The sequence below is a fragment of the Schistocerca piceifrons genome, chromosome 1 (genome assembly GCF_021461385.2).
Source record: "Schistocerca piceifrons isolate TAMUIC-IGC-003096 chromosome 1, iqSchPice1.1, whole genome shotgun sequence".
NCBI lineage: Eukaryota > Metazoa > Arthropoda > Insecta > Orthoptera > Acrididae > Schistocerca > Schistocerca piceifrons.
This window is the reverse complement of record NC_060138.1, coordinates 200568066-200589947: the sequence shown is the minus strand read 5'-3', so window position 1 is coordinate 200589947 and position 21882 is coordinate 200568066. Positions and strand designations below refer to the sequence as shown.

General features: G+C 39.2%; 1 protein-coding gene across 2 annotated transcripts in view; it reads right to left on the bottom strand.

The window, feature by feature from the left end:
- LOC124711162 (mediator of RNA polymerase II transcription subunit 29) overlaps positions 1–21882 on the bottom strand; it is a 54410-nt gene that overhangs the window by 6906 nt on the left and 25622 nt on the right. The window contains exon 5 of one of the 2 annotated variants that reach the window (XR_007005435.1): positions 15739–15904. Coding sequence is in view for 1 of the 2 variants with exons in the window: in XM_047241084.1 (XP_047097040.1) it covers positions 15897–15904 (8 nt within the window). In the remaining variant the exon portion in view is untranslated. Of the gene's footprint in view, positions 1–14698; positions 15905–21882 lie in introns of those variants that run through there. The other variant, XM_047241084.1, reaches the window with a different exon arrangement.

Here is a 21882-nt window from a genome sequence, read left to right as displayed (position 1 = left end):
GTTCTGGTTTTGGTAGAAGTTGAACTCTTCTACAGAATTATCAACGAGTCAGGGGTTCAGACTTCTTGCAGCTGAAGACCAGCTTCAAGGTAATTTATAAGTTAACTAGACCCTCACTTGCGGCAACCCCAGTGTGTGATCAACTGGCAGAAGTTTAAACAATACTGGTACATCAAACCAAAAACTGATAGCAAGATTTAGCATCAATGAGGAAGATTTAGGCATCAAAAGAACAGTACTATTACTGTAAGTTATAATGAACCAGGCAGGACTTAAATAGTTCAGGCTCTCCAGAAGTATTGACTTTAAAGAAGTAAGTGATAGTGCTGGCATTATATTCAGTGCCCAAGACAAACAAATGTATGATGCTGAAACATAAGGAAGCTGTGCAACCAAAGGCACAAAAAGTGAAATGCAACAAATTTGAGTAATATATACTTTCAAGCTGCCTTTTTCGTGTACCGTGATTTCTGTTCGTAAATAACTCTTCTTATAGCAACATCATTGGAATTTTGTTTCTAATGAACTAAGCAGCCATGGAATTATGAGATGACATTGTATAACCAGGGTTCACTTTATCAAAAGTAAAAACAGAATTTGAACCACAATGAGTAATACATATTCGCAGTGTTTATATTGAGAAGTTCAACCGAGTTAGCAAGCGGCAATCAAGAATTTTGGCTACATCTACCAAGATACAATGGAAGCACCCTTGATGAACAATCCTATGTATCGTTTAGAAAATAGATCGGCAGCTGTCTGTACATATTACCATCTCATGTCCTGCAAGTAGGTATTTAAATTCCTTAGAGTTGAAGGCCAGCAATGAGGTAATTTATAAATTAACTGAACTCTCACAATGTGTTATGCAGGTTTTAGCTTTTTAAAAATAGTTTCTAGATGAGATTCCATGGTGTATATCTGTTCAGCATACTTATACCACATTAACTAATCCTTCTGTCGCTTCATGGTTGAAAGCTCATAATTGTAAATGAAAAGCACAATACTGTGTATTAACCAGTTTTTGGGTCAAAAGGCCATCATCAGTATTTAAGTCTGGGATGCAGCAGCAAAAAAAGTTAAAATTACAGCTTAATCTTTGTGTTTCACTGTAGGTGAATGTTAATCCTTTTTGGTGTAATTCTGCCCACACTAATTACTGGATGTCTGAAACTTACACTGTGTGGTAAACTCTACCATTTAGCTGGAATTGCCCCTCCAGACATCAGGCATGAGGTAGCTGCATGCAGAGATAGGTATAAGTCATCTACATCCAATAAACACCCATTATATGACCACACCAATCTCCTCCTTCTCAACTGATGGCCATTAAAAGTTTAATGGGAACAACAGCCGGCCGAAGTGGCCGTGCGGTTAAAGGCGCTGCAGTCTGGAACCGTAAGACCGCTACGGTCGCAGGTTCGAATCCTGCCTCGGGCATGGATGTTTGTGATGTCCTTAGGTTAGTTAGGTTTAACTAGTTCTAAGTTCTAGGGGACTAATGACCTCAGCAGTTGAGTCCCATAGTGCTCAGAGCCATTTGGGAACAACAGATAACTGATGTGTTCCTGATTACGTATGTGGAAGGTGAGGTCTGAATACCACTGGATGACACCATTGGAAAATATAGGTGTTGGTTTTACTCAAGAAAGGCCCATTTGAAGAAAACTAAACAGGCTCAGAGCTTGGGTCACAAGGACAAAAGACAATCTGTAGAAATGGGGTTATCTCACATTATCAGTGCACACTACAGAGCAATTATATCAATGTAGAATATGTCCTGCAAGATGCACCATTGATGACCTGATTACTGCATTGTGATTGCCAAATACTGGGTTAAAGCTGCTTAGATTGTCATCTGTGTCTTCACTTCTTTTGTTTAAACAATGAAAAGTCCAGGTTGAGATAGGAACAGTATTCTGCATTCTGGCTGCAGTGGCCGGAGATAGTAGTCATGTGTGCATGAAATGTTCCTGCTTCGTATGTGTGTTCTTTCCTGAAGAAGGCTTTGGCCAAAAGCTCACTGTGCAACACTTTTTTTTCATTTTGCCTGTCTGCAACTCAATGTGTTTTCTTTTGTTTAACATTCTTTCAATGTATATTAAGTAAAATTAGCAATTGCTTTATAATTGTTGTTATGTATATATCTTGAATACTGAAGTTTGATGCTTTGACGAATGAATGAATAAGTAGATAAATAAATAAATCGGTGTTTAAAATTTGACAACCATACATACAGACTTTAAAGCTGAAACTGGTTAACAGAATAAATAGATACTGTAGAACAAACAAAGTATTGTGCTTTTGATTTATAACTTTCAGCATATTTGTGTGCAACGAATAATTCCAAGTAGCACTGAGTGAATGCACTCGGTAAGCTAGCACTCTTAAATTGCTGACTGCCGCACACATGGTGATGGGCATTTCACTGCCAGGCCCGGCTAGGTCAGAAAAGGCCATAGCATACCAGTTGGTACACAACATACCAGTTGGTACACAATATCAGTCATAAGCTCTGCTGTGACCGGCGGCAGCCTTATCATAGTTAATGTGGTAATCTTTCCATCACCAAAATAGGTAACTAGTTACAAAGCAAATGTTACTGGATCTTAGTATTCCCATTCAATTTAGTGATATTTTGAACACATCAGTATTTTGTTTCAGCCTTGCTCTGTGATTACTGATGATTATATCCTTCACTGAGTAGAAATGAATTAAATATATTTTGCACAAGTGATACAAAATAGAGTTGTTAAGATTCTGTAAGTAAGAGGGGTTAGACCCATAGATTGACTTTACTTTCATAACAGTTGAATTTCACCTTGAGCAACTTGTGACTTTGTTCAGAACAAAAGTGCAAAAAGAATTTATATCATGTATAATTAAATTCAGATTAACAATAACACCTGGTCATTTGTTAGATGAATAATGTGACTGTGTCTCTATAACACCTACTTTAAATCAGTGAAACACTCATACATAATTTCAATTCGCTATCAGCAGTAATTTTTCACAGATAAATAACACTTCAAAACTAGATGGCATACCCAGAAGAAAGGGTCAATATTCAGGGATATGACAGGAACAGTGCACATAAACTCTCTGAGGTATGCATTTTAGAGTCCATGCTTCAAATGATTGTTCCTGTCATATCCCTGTATATTGATCATTCCTTCTGGGGTACCCTGTATACAGAATGCGTTTACTCACTGAAAATCTTAAATATTGAGTTTGATTAAAATGAACACATCTGGGACAATTCTGAATCTCAGCTTTCATGATCGAGGGCTCGTAGACAGATAAGTACGCCTCTTCACAATTCAAAGTTCAAATCAAAATAAGATGTGTAATGTAGTGTCAGCTTGTGATTGTTGGCAGTTTACAGATGTGTAATGTAGCGTCATCTTGTGATTCTTGGCACTTTACAGACCAGTATTCAACATTCTTGAGGATGTATGTTCCAATATGCAGATGCTGAGGTGGTCACTAAATATAATTAATATCTGCCAACTGGTAGTGAAACCAATTTATTTCATTAGTTGTTTTGATGCTTCCACATAAAGTATTGTTGTTACATTATATATTTTTATTTAACTTTCTGGTCAACTGAAAGTAACTGCATAATCCAAACAAAGCCAGTTGCACCTGGCTGACTGACAGCTATTTTTGTAAATTTACTGCTGGCTTTCACAATTGCGACACAAAGGAGGAGAGCAAATGACGAAACTTTACTTGTTGCATCATTATACACCAGTTTTTTGTGCTCCTTCTTCTTCTCTCTCTCTCTCTCTCTCTCTCTCTCTCTCTCTCTCTCTCTCTTCTTTATATAGAAAGTCATATTTCCTGTCCTGTTTTGTGTCTAGATCAACTGCTGATCAGTGCACTGTTTCCACTTTACTTTTTGTGCATATGCAATAAAATAGGAAGAATACTTTAGTATTTTCTACGTGATTTAAGGGCTGTGATCAAAAAGTAATACGAAGTTTTTTAATTTTGCAGGTTTTATACACTCCTGGAAATTGAAATAACAACACCGTGAATTCATTGTCCCAGGAAGGGGAAACTTTATTGACACATTCCTGGGGTCAGATACATCACATGATCACACTGACAGAACCACAGGCACATAGACACAGGCAACAGAGCATGCACAATGTCGGCACTAGTACAGTGTATATCCACCTTTCGCAGCAATGCAGGCTGCTATTCTCCCATGGAGATGATCGTAGAGATGCTGGATGTAGTCCTGTGGAACGGCTTGCCATGCCATTTCCACCTGGCGCCTCAGTTGGACCAGCGTTCGTGCTGGACGTGCAGACCGCGTGAGACGACGCTTCATCCAGTCCCAAACATGCTCAATGGGGGACAGATCCGGAGATCTTGCTGGCCAGGGTAGTTGACTTACACCTTCTAGAGCACGTTGGGTGGCACGGGATACATGCAGACGTGCATTGTCCTGTTGGAACAGCAAGTTCCCTTGCCGGTCTAGGAATGGTAGAACAATGGGTTCGATGACTGTTTGGATGTACCGTGCACTATTCAGTGTCCCCTCGACGATCACCAGTGGTGTACGGCCAGTGTAGGAGATCGCTCCCCACACCATGATGCCGGGTGTTGGCCCTGTGTGCCTCGGTCGTATGCAGTCCTGATTGTGGCGCTCACCTGCACGACGCCAAACACGCATACGACCATCATTGGCACCAAGGCAGAAGCGACTCTCATCGCTGAAGACGACACGTCTCCATTCGTCCCTCCATTCACGCCTGTCGCGACACCACTGGAGGCGGGCTGCACGATGTTGGGGCGTGAGCGGAAGACGGCCTAACGGTGTGCGGGACCGTAGCCCAGCTTCATGGAGACGGTTGCGAACGGTCCTCGCCGATACCCCAGGAGCAACAGTGTCCCTAATTTGCTGGGAAGTGGCGGTGCGGTCCCCTACGGCACTGCGTAGGATCCTACGGTCTTGGCATGCATCCGTGCGTCGCTGCGGTCCGGTCCCAGGTCGACGGGCACGTGCACCTTCCGCCGACCACTGGCGACAACATCGATGTACTGTGGAGACCTCACGCCCCACGTGTTGAGCAATTCGGCGGTACGTCCACCCGGCCTCCCGCATGCCCACTATACGCCCTCGCTCAAAGTCCGTCAACTGCACATACGGTTCACGTCCACGCTGTCGCGGCATGCTACCAGTGTTAAAGACTGCGATGGAGCTCCGTATGCCACGGCAAACTGGCTGACACTGACGGCGGTGGTGCACAAATGCTGCGCAGCTAGCGCCATTCGACGGCCAACACCGCGGTTCCTGGTGTGTCCGCTGTGCCGTGCGTGTGATCATTGCTTGTACAGCCCTCTCGCAGTGTCCGGAGCAAGTATGGTGGGTCTGACACAACGGTGTCAATGTGTTCTTTTTTCCATTTCCAGGAGTGTACATCTGATTTTCAAAAGTTTTTATCATGTTGGTGGCACACTTGTTTCTGATGTCTGTTTGCTTTTTCAGCTGTTTTGAATATTTAGTCTATTTATTGTTGACAGTCAAAGATTACATGTGTTTGAGTGCTCAGCGAATTTATACTGCTGGAAAAGGTGGCTCAAAGAATTTGCATGAAGTATTGCTTGAAAAGTGGAATGAAGTGCAGGACCCATTTGAGATATTGATTGTGCTTTTTGGTGAATCTATTATGAGTAAGACAAGAGTTTACGAGTGGTATAAATGTTTCAAACAGGGCCGAGAGATGATGACGACTGTCCCTGATGCCCTAGCACATCAGTTACGACAATGTGGAAAATATCCGAATCACCATCAGAGAGGTTGCTGATCATGTTGGAATATCATTTGGCTCAGGTCAAGCAGTTTTTTTCAGGTGTTTTGGACATGGAATGTGTAGCTTCAAAGTTTATTCCGAAACCATTGAATTTTGACCAAAAACGACATTGAGTAGACATCGCTCAGAAATAACAGAATAATGCCAAAGAAGGTTCTATAACAGGTGACGAAACGTGTGTTTGGGTATGACGTTGAAACCATGGCCCAGTTATCCTAATGGAAACTGCCTGAAGAGCCACAACCGTAAAAAAAATTCAAGTTCGGTAACTTCTGAAGGTCCTTCTCACTGTTTTTGTCAATTACAATGGGATAATGCATCACGAATTCCTGGCTTACGGTCGTATGGTCAAAGAGCAGTCTGAAGTAAATGACCAGAACTACTTCAAAATCACTGATGGAAACTGCATCCCGATAATGCTCTTTCCCACACATCAATGCTTGTTTGAGATTTTTTGGCAAAATACAAAACCGTTATCTTGCCTCACTCACCATGTTCACCGGATGTGGCCTCCTCCTGACTTCTTTCTATTTCTGAGGCTGATCAGAACCATGAAAGCATATAATTTTGCCTCCGTTGATGAGATAAAAACAGAATCGCTGAAGGAACTGAACACCATAATGAAAAGTGATTTCCAGAAGTGCTTCCAAGATTCGATACAGCACTGGCACAAACATGATCTGAGAGGAATTACATTGAAGGAGACAAAGTTGTAGTTGATGAGTAAATAAAGATTCTTTAAGAGAAACAAAAACCCCTATTACTTTTTGAGGACCCCACATTGAAAGTGTGACAATTAGTACACAGATCTGTGGCAGCAACTAATGGCTTGAAGTCTTCTTAAGTAATAGAAACCAGTATGGTGTCCTTGATGGCAAGTGTTTCATCGGAGACAAGGTATCACCAGCAGTGCCCCAGGGAAGTGTTACAGGACCGGTCTTGTTCTCAATATACATAAATGAACATATGGATAGGGTGAGCAGCAATCTGTGGCTGTTCACTGGTGATGAGTGTCTGGATTATTGAGTAATATGTACATAAATACATAAGCAAAATTGGTGAAATATGAAACGAAGCAATTACATGCAAAATTCAAAATTTTATTTTTTTGTTTTATTTTTTTTGCTAGAAAAGATATTTGACTAGCCTACCTATGACATTAGATATTTAATTCTTAATAAGTTCATATTTGTTACAAAATACTGAAGTACCAGCGTCTCCTATTCCAGCACTTAAGTCACATTGGAATGCAATGCAGAGTTAATTATAATATACATGCTTTTCCAAATGTTCTTTCTATAAATAAACAAACATCACTCAACTTTGCAAGAAGTCATTGGTGCAAATTTATACAGAGGTGTTGTGCTAGGGATAATATTCTCAGTGGGTTCTACAATTTCATCATTAAATAAGCAAGACAAAATAACAAGATTTGAGTACCAGGATTCTTATTCAGCACAGATCCCAGTGTGCTGGAAACTACAGCACCTACTTCATCTTGTACAATACTGATCTCCCGATCTGCATTTTTCATTATTCCCACAGCCGAGATACTTGAGATCTCCAGTTTTTTGATAATGTCGGGAAGCCAGCTGAAGTGACTAGCACTGTATGAAACTGAATTGAGTACTTTAGAACTGTTGAATCCTGACAAGGATTCACTCACAGTCACTGCACAATCAAAAGAAAAGCCCTCCTTCACTGACTTCACAGCTTCAAAGTGCTTACTGAAGAAAATTGCAGCTTCACTCTATGTTGCCCACCTTGTTATCACAGGCTTCAGAGGCTGAGGTAAATCAGGTAGCTGCTACTGTTGCTTATAGCACTGTACACAGTAAGGACATTTCAAAAAAATCTTCTTCACTGCTGATATCATTGTATTTACTTCTTTGAATTGATCTGTCCCAGCCACTCATTGCAATGTGTGAGCCAAACATGTAACATGCACTAAGTTTGTATAAAATACATTAAGTGATGTCTTTGCTATCAACATGTATGGAGCTGCATTTGTGTGCATCACTAGGACCCTCTCTTCTTTTATGCCATCTGGCCATAGTTCCCAAAGTCCATCATCGATGAATCTACCAAATGTTGAACTGTTTGTTGCCTCCAAAAGTTTACAATACATTAAATAGAGTTCAGATGCAGTCTTAGAGTCCAACTTGCCACAGTTAGATTAGCGATGAAACAGCCTGCAGCATCCATTGTCTCGTGATCAGAAATCCATGCAAGTGATTTGCCAATGTCAGCCCTAATTTTCTGTAAAATATCAACACAGCAAGAATCCACGTAATTCACCTGGATGGACTCTTCAGGAATTTTGAGGCTGCAGTATTCCTGTAAGAAATATTTAAGTTCAGGTTCTGAAGTCTGTCCCAGGGTATGTTCCCCGCAGCCAATGCAAAACACATTTACTGCAGCTGTGTAAGAACAACTGTTTCTTTGAAGAAATCTGTTGTTTATTCCTAATATGTTGATTGCTTCATAAACATTCAATTTGAGATTTCACAGTACATCCTACATGTTTATCACAAGTTTGGCAAATGGCTATTTTACTGTTTGTGGTTGAAGAACTGGCCGTAGAAATCCATGTTTTCAGCTTTGATGACAAACTGTTGCCATGGTTAACTTAAATGCAATTGACAGTTATACATTGTGAAGCATTTGAGAACAAAAAAGAAAAGGGTTTAAAATGATCATTGTTGTCCACATCAAACTCGCATAATTTATATTTGAGTGTAATGGGGTTCAGGAGAGTATGACACACACAGAAATTTTCCCCCCTTTTCTGCTATGTAACAAAAAGTAAAATTAAAAAATGAAATTTACGTAGTATAGTGTGAAATATGTATTATACCTCAAAATATGTAATTTAAAACTTTGAATAAGGTTTTTTTACAGTGTAATTTATCAATATTTTAGTTTTTCTTATAACTACACACAAAGGAATAGAATATGTAACTACATAAAATCCAGGCTTTACTGATGGCACTGTGATGTATGGGAAGATGTCCACGTTGAGTGACTGTAGGACGACACAAAATTATTCGGACAAAATTTCTAGTTGTTGGGATGACTGGCAGCTTGCTCTAAATGTAGAAAAATGTAACTTAATGCGGATGAGTAGGAAAAACAATCCCATAATGTTTGAATAAAGCATTAGTAGTCTGTCTGACACAGTCAAGTCGATTAAATATATGGGTGCAATGTTGCACAGTGATATGAAATGGAACAAGCATGAAAGGTTGGTAGCAGGAAAGGCAAATGGACAACTTTGATTTATTGGGATTATAGCTCATCTGTAAGGGAGACTATGTATAGAAAACTAATGTGACATGTTCTTGAGTACTGCTTGAGAGGTCTGGGTAAAGGAAGACATGAAAGCAATTCAGAGGCAAGCGGTTAATTTCATTACTGTTAAGTTTGATCGACATGTTAGTATTACGGAGGTGCTTCGTGAACTTGAACGGGAATCCCTGGAGGGAAGATGACTTTCTTTTCATCAACAACTATTCAGAAAATGTAGAAAACCGGCATTTGAAGCTGACTGCAGAACAGTTCTATGGCTGCCAACATATATTTTGTATAAAGGTCAAGAAGATAAGATATGAGAAATTAGAGTTCTTGTGGACTCGCAATAAGTCATTTTTCCCTTGTTCTATTTGTGATTGTAATAGGAAAAGAAACAGCAAGTAGTGCACTGTACAATGGCTTGTAGAGTATGTACGTAGATGTAGAACCAACTAGGCACAAAGTCAGTCAGACTAAGCTTGGATGATGGATAGGGGTTTGTCATTCCATATTTTCTCATGCCATATCATCAACTGTAAGTAGCTGGCAAGATGTGCATGCCAGTTTCTCGGCATCCTATGACCAGATGTTTTAAATGGGAGTGAGATATGAAGAACATGTTGGCTAGGACGATACTGAAAAATCCTCTGTATCGAAGTAGGTCAGGACAGCATGACAACAACTGGTTTCGTATTATCTAGTTGAAAGATAATGTCATCGAGACCTTGAAGATTGGGTGCAGCCACCATCCTTAACACGTGAGAAATGTAACAACTACAGTTCAAATTAGCGGCTATGTGAATAAGAAGTGATCATGGTGTGTACCCAAGAGCACACCATACCGTCACATAAGCAGCTGGGTCCATATCACAATGACTAATGCAATCTGGCAACATTTGTTCCCCTTGCAAACTCTATACACACTGACAAATCCATCATGATGCTGTGTGCGGAACCAGGACTCGTCCAAAAATATGATGTGGTGCCACCTTTCTAGTGTTCTTGTTAGGCACACTAATTGGAGAGCCTCTTTCTGCTGCTACATCGAGGGAAGCCACAACAATGTAATCTGTGCTGATAGTTATTATCGTTCTAGACATTGTTACACCATCTGTATGGATGCTTATCTGGTAGCTAATGTTCTGTACGACGTTGTACACAATGGTAAGGAGAGGTCAACTAGGAGAGTGGTGAACCAACTGTTCTCGCAAGAAAGCTGGACAGGAGCAGAAACGATTAGCGAACAAGTTAACACAACACACAGAAGATTTACTAACTTGTATTTCTTCAAAAGTATGAAGACTCATAGCAAATAATGCAACAAGAAATAAGAGTTCAGCTCGTACAATAGCAACAACAATAATGCTGAAGCCGCGATTATGTGGCGTCCTGCAGCAAAATGGCTCCAAGCAAGTGTCGGCTGAGAGGCTGCCGCTGGCTGTTCTGTATTGTGCTGGCACAGGGCACTTGAAGTACAGAGCTGCAGAAGGTGTGGTCGAAGTACAGAGCAGCAGAAGGTGTGTGGCTCAGTTGATGTGCACCACTGGGTCTGCAGGGTTCCGCACTACTGCTATTGGAGTTGGACGGAAACTTGTTATTCCGTTGTCAACTAGATATGCCAGTTGGATGGTATCGATACATGATACCGCACTGACAACCCAATTTCTTGATTCAAGGTACATGGCATGGTTTTACAATTCTGCACAGTGAACAATATGTCTGTCCTGTATGGCACGAGTATAGCCCTCCTAACCCATCAATTCCGTAACTGCACTACTATATCAATTGCTAAATCTAAAGTCACTTGATCATTAAATCAAATTACTGCAGAAAGAACATTTTGTGGTATCCAGATCAGTGCGAGCAGCACCATTGCACAATGATGATAGCAATTTCGATAGGCCATGATACGGCTGCCATTGGATTCTGACAGATGCTGGTAGAAATTTCCCATCATTAAAATAGCAACAGTTAAAATTCGTATGCAGTTTATGAATGAGAAACTTGCTGCATAATCTTTCCTTAAATACAGAATGTAGACAATGATACTCCTGAAATGCCCATAATTTGATTTTCCAGGAATCCCTATCTGACATTCGTTGCATGCCACCTTCATGTTTGAGAAACTTAAATGGCCAGAAATGTAGATGTAACTTCAATACCCATCAGTAAAGCTCTAAGTAAGGGGTATACTGACACTTCACTTCGGTAAATGACTATTGAAATGAATGGTGGTAGTATCCATGTTGATCTGAGCTTCAGTGACCGAGAAACTGTCCATCAGTTCAGTTGTAGACAACTGTTTTCCTTGCATACGGGCAGTCTAATGTTAATGTAATTTTTATAAAGTTTATTTAGTCAATGCTCACATAAATTAATGCCTCTACCAGTTTACTCAGTATAAACAGGGCCAGTTTAAGACAGAAGCAATATAAGCCGCTGGTTTGGGCACCAACTGAGAGGGGCGCCAGAGGCACCACAACTAAGATTTCTATTCAGCATGTGTCACAATTAGTAACAGCCACTTGGGGTGCCAAGCTGAAAGGGCCACCCAAGTGCAAGATTTGTATTCAGTGTGATACAAATTAGTAGCAAAAATGTGTGTGGTAAAATGATCTCAAACTGGCTCTGATTGTACAAATTCCATAATGACTTTTTGGCTGAAGGCTGTATCAGAAGTATTTATGGGTTTTTGATAATAACTAGCCAGCTGAAACCAATACACCCATTAAACAATGCCTGTGAGAACTGAGTGAAACAAACTTTTTGTTAGAAGTAATGTGCCAACTGATTCTTTCTGCCAACAACAGGGCTAATGGGACAATGTAATTTATATTCCATCATGCACCAAAGCAAACATCATTCAACAATAATAATCACTTCATACTTTTAATACTTCACGTACCACTTTTCTACTGATATCCAACATGGCAAAGAAAGAAGCATGAGAATACATTCATAAGCAGTCTGTGGCACATAATATTGTAGTCTTACTTCTCTAATGTTTATGATCAACTACTGTTGTACACAGGACTTGTTTAAGACCACAAGATGCCTCTACTCAGGTATATTTTTAAATTTATTTTACTATCATACAAATGTGAAGATAATGTCTAATACAACTTTATTTGATTAATTGAAGCAGTACCTTGCCTCATGCATGTAATGAATTTCTTCATCATAACAGTGACATGAAATTTTTAGACCATAACATACTTAGTCCTTGTACACACTGAAACTGACGAAGTGCCCAGTGTATTCCATTGGTAGGGAAGAGCAAGGTAACCACTGCCCCATGTTTTGTACATGGCTCGGCATGTAGGAAACCCTGTTGCTTGGCATTCCAAACCCAACCTGTATGCAGGATACTCACATAAATTTCAGTTATCACATCGAAATAATCAAGTTGTGCTTGTGAACTGGTTATGGTGTTAGTTTTTCTCTAAACCTTCACCCATCAAAGTGACACATTTTTCCCAGCATAACTTGGCAGAATCTGTATTTTGAATTTGTAGATAATGTTTCACCGCCTACCATGCTATGGTTTCTTAATTTCTCCTTTTCTCCTAATTTTATATCCTCAGCACTAAATTTCAGCTATTTAGCATGATGTTGATCTTTCCCCAATACATTTTTTTACCGTTTCTGCACACTGCACTTGCATCTCTCACATATGTGACTTGACAAAGTAAAGACTATACTGAAAGAAGAAGGCGGAAGAGGTGAATTGGATAAAGTGTTGGTTTTTTTTTTTTTTTTTTTTTTTTTTTTTTTTTTTTTTTTTTTTTTTAAGATAAAGAACTGGCTAAGAGGATAACATTTAATTTCAGATAAGAAGCCTAGGAAACTGACAACATGACACCACAGGCAGGCACCAGATATTCTTGTACAGGGGAACAGGAAACAAAGTACACTGTTCTGTCTCAACAGCCATGGAGATTTTGTTGAGAAACAATCAATGTAGCATATACACATAAATCTTTCTGATATTCAACTTGTTTCAATTCCTGGCTGTCACGGATGATGGGGGAAGGCAACACTTATGTCAACCGCTTGTAACCTACTATCTGAATACAGAACTGCGAAGGACCAGCAGATTCCTGTCATGTGCCATGTTGTAGAAAGGAAAAACATTTCAATTGATTTATGAGTGCTTATAACCCTTGTATCATGGGCTATAGCACTGATTGAACCAGGTAATTATTAGATCAGCAAGAGATTGCAATACTTCATTATGAAATGTCTATATAAGCAGAATAATTGCTTCCTTTAAATAATCTATGAACTTTACAATCTGTCCCATGGATTTGTTCCTGCAAATGGCAACAGGAAATTTATAGACTTGATAACTGGCGATCTCCTGCAGGAAACTGACAAGCATTGTAACACTATTCCTGAAATTCATTATCTTCCATCTTGTACGTGTGTTTTCAAAATAGATGACCTGCAGCACCCATAAGTACACATAATTTCCCTGAAAACTTTATATTTAATGCTCTGTGGAAGGAAATACATCGTCACATATGCAGTATTGAAGACCTCCCTCAAAGAAGGTTGTATATCAGATTTTTGACAAAGCCGGGTTTTCAATACAAGATTAGCTATTTGTAGTTGTAAAGTTGACTATCCGGCAAGAATGATAGATATTAATAAATGTGATGGAAGTGGATGATGTACTTCTCACTCCAAAGGATACTGTATCATTAAAAGCATAGAAAGGAAAATAGGTCCATCAAATTGGTAGCAGAATGCCTAGAAAAGTAGGGGGAATGGAAAATCTTAGGTTTCTGCAACTGGTAAAAATTTCCTAAAGAAGAAGCTACATTAAAGGTGATACATACATGAACATTGTATATAATGTTAATGTAAAAATTGTTCACTGGAATAAGTTGCTTGGTCTGGCCACTGATTTGGGCAAAACAACAACTCGACAATAATACTTTTGTTCAACTACCTGGTTTTGACAGAGTTTTTTTTTACAACAATTGAACATAAGTTTATTCTTTCGAGGCATAGGTTTCTGTCTTGGGACCATACTTTTGCATTAATTGGAAAAAAAAAGTAGAGATGTTGAGGCTACATATGAATGGAAGTATGTAATATCTAACACTTGTTGAAGTCCACCTTTCATTACAATGGAAATGAGACAGAATGACTGTTGCTATCAATGTTCTTGAAGGAAATATGGCATTTGATCCAAACTTGAAAACAAATAGTTACTTGCTTGTTAATCATAATGTCATCAGGTCTTGTCTAAAGACGGAAGAGAAATTCAGCTTAAAGTTAACATCCCTGTACCTGTTATGTTCCCTTTATTGCATAAAGAGCTGCTTCTTCATCCTCTAGCGGCAGACAAAATGAGACACTTGAATATGTGTGATTATCTTGATGTACAATACAGGGAATTTTATGTGAACTTACCTTCTTAGTGAACAGTACAACTATTTTTTCCTCTGTTCACTTTTTTCTTTGTTATTGTTTCTTGTCCTTTGCAGAACTAGTTTTATTTTCAACTTGGGTATTAATTAAATAAATACTCTATTTTTTGTATGTCAGATAATATATTTTGTTAATACTTTCCATTATTTTTTTGTCAATGTAACAGAAAATCAATTCTTTTTTGATATACAACATTATTTCATTATGTACTTTTACAGAATATGCATTGCTCTTACATAGAAAGCTACAAAAAAAATTAAGATAACTTTCTAAATATTGCAAAATATGCTAAATACATGTTGCTGTTCTGTAACACATACTGCATCACTTGACCATACATAATAAAATGTATAAATAAATAGTATCAAAGGAAAACAACCATTATTTTTACTTTCTGGAAAATTATGAAATTGCAATATACAACCTTCTTTAATGGAGGTCTTCATACGTCTATAAAAGTGAGTCCCAACTTAACACAAGTACACAACGCGTCCTTTCAAGAAGCAAGTATGTAAAATTGTGCATTGAGGTGTAGGTGGTGTTGGACATTTTAACATCAGTTTATGCTTAATAATTACCAGTTGGTTATAATTAAAGTGGAGCTACTCGCAGGGATCCAGTGTGGGCTGTAATTATTGTATGACAGTGAAACTTGGCAGATATTCTAATGCATTAATGTGGAACCGATTTACAATGGAGGAAAAAAAATTCCCAGTTTTGGCCACCACGTGAAAATCTGGTGCTGTGAATGCAAGAAATACACACAGAAACATTACCATATATAAGAGATTAGGAGCAGAGTGTGAGCAGAAAAGGTTACACATGTGAGAAAGATAATGTTTATTTGATTATTAACCACCACTTATACAGTTTGTTCAATACGAGCACTGGAGATTTTGATGAGGTTGTTTAGTGCCAGATTTGTACCAGGTGGCCAAAACCGGAACTAACTTTTTCCTCGTGTACATCAGTTCTACATTAACACATTACAATATCTATCAAGTTTTGCTGTCACTTTGAGTAGCTTCACTTTAATTACAACTACCCAGTACTTGTTTGTCCATATGTAATATTTATCAGTAGTAACATACCTGAGCAAATGAAATCAGCTTTATTTGGGAAGTATCTGCATTCTCTCAATTTTATAAATAATACCTATTTTGAAATTTGGCAAATATATTACCTAATTTATTGGTTTCTGCTGCATCTCATTTTGTTGCTCAGTATTGCAACAGGTATAAATGAAGTAATGCAGAACCAATATCTGGATCTCACAAGATCTTTGAAATTATACAACAGAATTATCACCATTTTCTGCAAGTCTTGAAATAGTTATCTTCTTCAGAAATCTGGAACATACAACGTAACAGGCTAACATGAGTGTACAACTGAAAATTATTTTCTTTTGCAGTCTAATGACATTTAGTTGGGTAAGATACAAAGTGAGAGGATCTTTAGCTAGCACACTTAGAAAGCTAAAGCTGGATTTGATATCCAGTTTAGGTAGAGATCACTGGCTGCTACCATTACGTGGTATACACTTGCCAAATCATGAACGTAGTGTTTGATCCCAAACAATTATAACAGAAACTGCTATGACTGACATCTCTTTTACATATTTGTCTTGAGAGACCTTAATATAACAAAATGAGGCATTAGCACTATTACCCTACCTATTACGTTACATCAAAGGTTCTCTGGTTTCTAGCTGCATCAGGTCGTTAAAATTACATGAGCTTTCGGCCAAGCACTTCTTGTCCATGGTCAAGTGATATGACTGCCAGAGGGCTGCTGATATGCCTCTTATATACATCAGCTCCTGACTGTGACATCACTGGTGCTTACAGCATCTCCATATATACGTTGACATGGTGTTCAGTGTGCTTGCTTCAACTGCGTGATTGCTGGATTCCACGCTGTGGCTGCGGGCCACAGTCTCTATTTAGGGTGTGGCCTGCAGCTCAGCGCAGCATGGGACCCAGCAAATGCGCGGCTGAAGCAGGCACAATGAACACTGAGCCAACATATGCCCATAAAAGGAGATGCCGTGAGCACCACTGACATCACAACCGGCACTTACTTTATATAAGGGACATCCTAGCCGCCCACTGCAGTTATATCATTTGACCATGGCCAAGGAGTGCTCGGCCAAAAGCTCATGTTATTTAAATCACTTGATGCAGATGGAAACCCAAGAACTTTTTATTCAATCCTACCGTGGCAATACTCTGCTTTCTTACAGTCCGTTACAGTATATAAAGCTAAGTATGTTAAGCAATAAATTTTTGCATGGCTTGCTGACAATATATACATGTTAAATACATTGCCTAAACTAAAAAGTGAAACATTTAGGAGGGGTGATTAAATAAAATGAAACTTTATTGGTTGAGAGGATATGTAAAGTTATTTCAGTGATTACAAAATCGAGCCAACTTTACAAAGAATTTGGCAGTATAAACCCACTTATCAGTATGTTGTTGCACCTTTTCTGGCCTGGATGCGTGCACAGGTTTGGTTGGGAAGGGTATCATAATGCCGTGGTCTCCTGTTCTGAGGCAAGCTGGTCCACAATAATTGTAACTGGTCCTTTATACTCTGGATACTGGCACTGGGGCAGAGCTGACATCTGAGCTGGTCTCACTCACACGATGTGTTGGGGAGCAGGTCTAGGGATCTTGCTGGCTGTGGGAATGCCTCAACATCACACAGACAGTACATACATACATACACATACTATGAGTGAATGAGCACGTCTTGTTGAAAAATGGCACCGTGATACTGTTGCATGAGATGTAACATATCAGAACACAGGATGTTTGTGAGGTACCATTGTGCTGCCTGATTTCCCTCAACAATTCCCAACCATGACATGAAATCATGAACTCATACCCAATGGTTTTACAAAACCTAATGCCAGGAGTAACATCGCTGTCTCTCTCCAAAATGTTGGAAGAACGGGATATCTCCCCAGATCATTGTCGTACTTGCCGATGATGGTCATCTGGGGTAGTGCACAACCACAATTTATTGCTGAAAACAATGCCACTCATCAGCAGGTCCTGTTTCCTGATCATAGCACCATTCCAAATGCAGCTGTTGGTGGTGTATGTTAATGACAATTTATGCATGGGATAGTAATTCCCTAGTCTGGCTGCTGCTTGTCTCCAACAAACAGTGTGGTGTGACACAGAATGGTGTGAGGTGACAGAGAATGTGGCAGTGTGTCCAATACTTACTCTTTGATGGCAGGCATATATGTGAAGGGGGCTGCAATGTGTGTGGTGCACAATAGGGTGGTCCTCTGTTGTGGCAGTCAGAACCTTGATGATGAGTATGCCTGCTCTCGCATTTCCATGCAGTCAAAAATAGGACCACTTTCACACTAGAATGCCCCACAAATCAGAATGCGACATGATTCGACCAGCCGCTCAAATGAAGACCCACAATTGGGCCTCTTTCAAAATCTGTCACATGCTGACACTGCAGTCTCACACATAATCTCCTTGTCCTTCACAGTGATTACTCCACAAATGATGCTTTTCACATCCTTTACATATCCTAGCAGGTCTGATAACAACACAAAACACTAACAACTGTAAAACACTCTGGTTGCCATTGTACCTGTCTTTTACATACATACTGGTGATGTGTACGGTACTTGTATGAAATTACACTGACACCCAACGACAACTTCTGGATGCTTCACTTTTTTTTTTTTTTTGTCAGGCAATGTATAATCAAAATATTTCAAGAAAAAAGTGGCATGTGCTAATGTTCTTGTGGCTGACTTCCAAATAACAGACCAGTAATTCACAAAGCAGACCTACTGCACTACGCTATGCAGCAGTTTTTCCAAGCACTCTATCTGTTTCTGTGTACTATTTGTATGTTCTGTATGTCATACATTTGGAACTGGGATTCTACAACTACTGTCATAATCATACAGTTAATGACTTAAACACTAACAAATCTAGTGTAAAATAATGTTTAGAGAACATAAAATTTGCAAAACTTTTTTGCTCGTTATCAATAATATTGGCAGCAGGATAAAAGTTTACACAACTTTCATTTGATGAGGTTAACTGATCATTTTTATAACACAGGAGGTTTTATTGTTAGCGAGGACAAAAAGTAGCAGATCAATCCTGGCACACCTACTGTCTGACTGGGTCCAGAAAGTGAGGTTTTGGACTATTCAAGGAATAAAGGAAAAAACAGAGACCCAAGCTTTTGTCAATGAACTTTTGACTATTTTATAAAAAACAATGCTTACATTTACATCAGTGTCAACCAATTGTGTTGTCTGCATTTACAGTAGTTTACACATTTTAACATTTTCAAACTACACAGATTTCAATATGAGTGACTAATATATTTGTCTTTTATTGATTTTTATGATTATCAAAACTTAGAAGCTATCCATCTGGTTGTTTACAGCTCTGTTCTGTAAGCAATTTCTTTGTCGCCCAGACATGTTTTTGAGTATTTAATGTACATTCTGCTGTCCAGCTACGGATTGAATCTGCTTCACAGATTGATGACGAGGGTTGGTGAGCCAGCCATCCTGGCTGTGATGTTTAAGCAGTTTCCCTCATCTAACCAGTAGCGTATTTACATATACGGTAGGCCCACTAGGTATGGGCTTAGGGGTGGCGCCTTAAGGGGAGTGGCATTTTTTGCTCTGTACTCATTTTAACTTTTTACATTTTAAAATAATAGCACTTACAAATGACAAAAATTTTTAATATTGTTAAATAACTTGCTACTTTCAATAAGCCTTAAGAACGAAATTCGACAATACAATCTTGGAAATATACATAGCTTACTTGGTGACTGAATGGAAATTTAACACTGGGTTTCTTCATGATTGTTGCAAACATTTTGAAGTAAGCTGTCAGGACAGCAATCTATAATACAATGCTTGAAATTTTGTTATTCCTAGATTTTTGTCAGTTTCTACTTAACCTTACCATATTTTCCCCGTGAAAATACCAGGACCCCTGAGAAGCTGTGATAAACTAATCAGCAGTTTCTTAAGTACTGTAACATGTGTGGGCCTCAGTACGTAATACCTGACTCTACTTAAATTTCTTGTAGAAATTACGGGTAAGTATAAGTCACCCCTCCATTACTGTAATTAATGTGAAAGCTCTGTGGTCTTCAACATATGAGCTTTGACTTAATGACACCTGTTTAACAAAACATGTTGATACTGAGAATGTTTTACATTTTTGAACACGTTTATATGAAAAAAACATAAGCAGAATGTCTAATAATGTGTGAAATACACTTCAAAACAGTTTAAAAATTTTATTTATTTATTTACTTAATTATTTTTTTGGCAAAAAAGAACAACAACCATCTTTCCTTTGTCTCATTTACTGTGCTGCAGTCTGCACAATATCAAAGTTCCCACTCTGTGCAACTGAATAGTACGTGGCACTGAAAATTTCATATTCAACTTCTTAAATAAGCTTTTTTTCTTCGAGGGAATGTTATTTTTATTTTATGTTGGAAGAAAAGGCGCATTTGCACGTAGACATAACAGCAGTGTTCACACAAATGACAACACACCACATCAACTGCCAACAAGACTACTTAAACTTTGTAGTCAGTCTTCCCTGCTCACAGAAACCACTAAAATGTTATAAGAATAAGTAGGATAAGAGTCGATACAGCACACCTCACTGGAAGAAATTGCAAAAATTATTTGCTTTTTAAATTAGAAAGACAGTGTTAAGAATATTCAGAACATATTTGCGACCCAGCTAAAATTCTGGCGACATGGGAAACAGAAGCCGAATTCCAGCTGGCAGGTGTGCTTCTACTGTTCACTGACAACAGAGAAACAGGTGACAATGAAATCAAATTATTCTGCATTGTCGTTCTTTCATAGCACAGTTACGTAGAGTAATCCGAGCTGGTCAGTTCATCGCTCCATGTTTATCGATCTGTTGTAGAATTTTAGAACATGTTTTTTGCTCGAGTATCATGTCGTTTTTGGAAACCCAGAATCTACTATGTAGGGATCAACATGGATTCCGGAAACAGCGATCGTGTGAGACCCAACTCGCTTTATTTGTTCATGAGACCCAGAAAATATTAGATACAGGCTCCCAGGTAGACGCTATTTTTCTTGACTTCCGGAAGGCGTTCGATACAGTTCTGCACTGTCGCCTGATAAACAAAGTAAGAGCCTACGGAATATCAGACCAGCTGTGTGGCTGGATTGAAGAGTTTTCAGCAAACAGAACACAGCATGTTGTTATCAATGGAGAGACGTCTACAGGCGTTAAAGTAACCTCTGGCGTGCCACAGGGGAGTGTTATGGGACCATTGCTTTTCACAATATATATAAATGACCTAGTAGATAGTGTCGGAAGTTCCATGCGGCTTTTCGCGGATGATGCTGTAGTATACAGAGAAGTTGCAGCATTAGAAAATTGTAGCGAAATGCAGGACGATCTGCAGCGGATAGGCACTTGGTGCAGGGAGTGGCAACTAACCCTTAACATAGACAAATGTAATGTATTGCGAATACATAGAAACAAGGATCCTTTATTGTATGATTATATGATAGCGGAACAAACACTGGTAGCAGTTACTTCTGTAAAATATCTGGGAGTATGCGTGCGGAACGATTTGAAGTGGAATGATCATATAAAATTAATTGTTGGTAAGGCGGGTACCAGGTTGAGATTCATTGGGAGAGTCCTTAGAAAATGTAGTCTATCAACAAGGAGGTGGCTTACAAAACACTCGTTCGACCTATACTTGAGTATTGCTCATCAGTGTGGGATCCGTACCAGATCGGGTTGACGGAGGAGATAGAGAAGATCCAAAGAAGAGCGGTGCGTTTCGTCACAGGGTTATTTGGTAACCGTGATAGCGTTACGGAGATGTTTAACAAACTCAAGTGGCAGACTCTGCAAGAGAGGCGCTCTGCATCGCGGTGTAGCTTGCTCGCCAGGCTTCGAGAGGGTGCGTTTCTGGATGAGGTATCGAGTATATTGCTTCCTCCTACTTATACCTCCCGAGGAGATCACGAATGTAAAATTAGAGAGATTAGAGCACGCATGGAGGCTTTCAGACAGTCGTTCTACCCGCGAACCATACGCGATTGGAACAGGAAAGGGAGGTAATGACAGTGGCACATAAAGTGCCCTCCGCCACACACCGCTGGGTGGCTTGCGGAGTATAAATGTAAATGCAGATGTAGATGTAGATGAAAGGAAAAACCTTTGTGCTCGTGTGCCACGTTTAAAGTAAAAAGCTTTGTGTTCATGTGCGGTATAGCACGATTGGAACTGGATACAGTCTTTCTTTC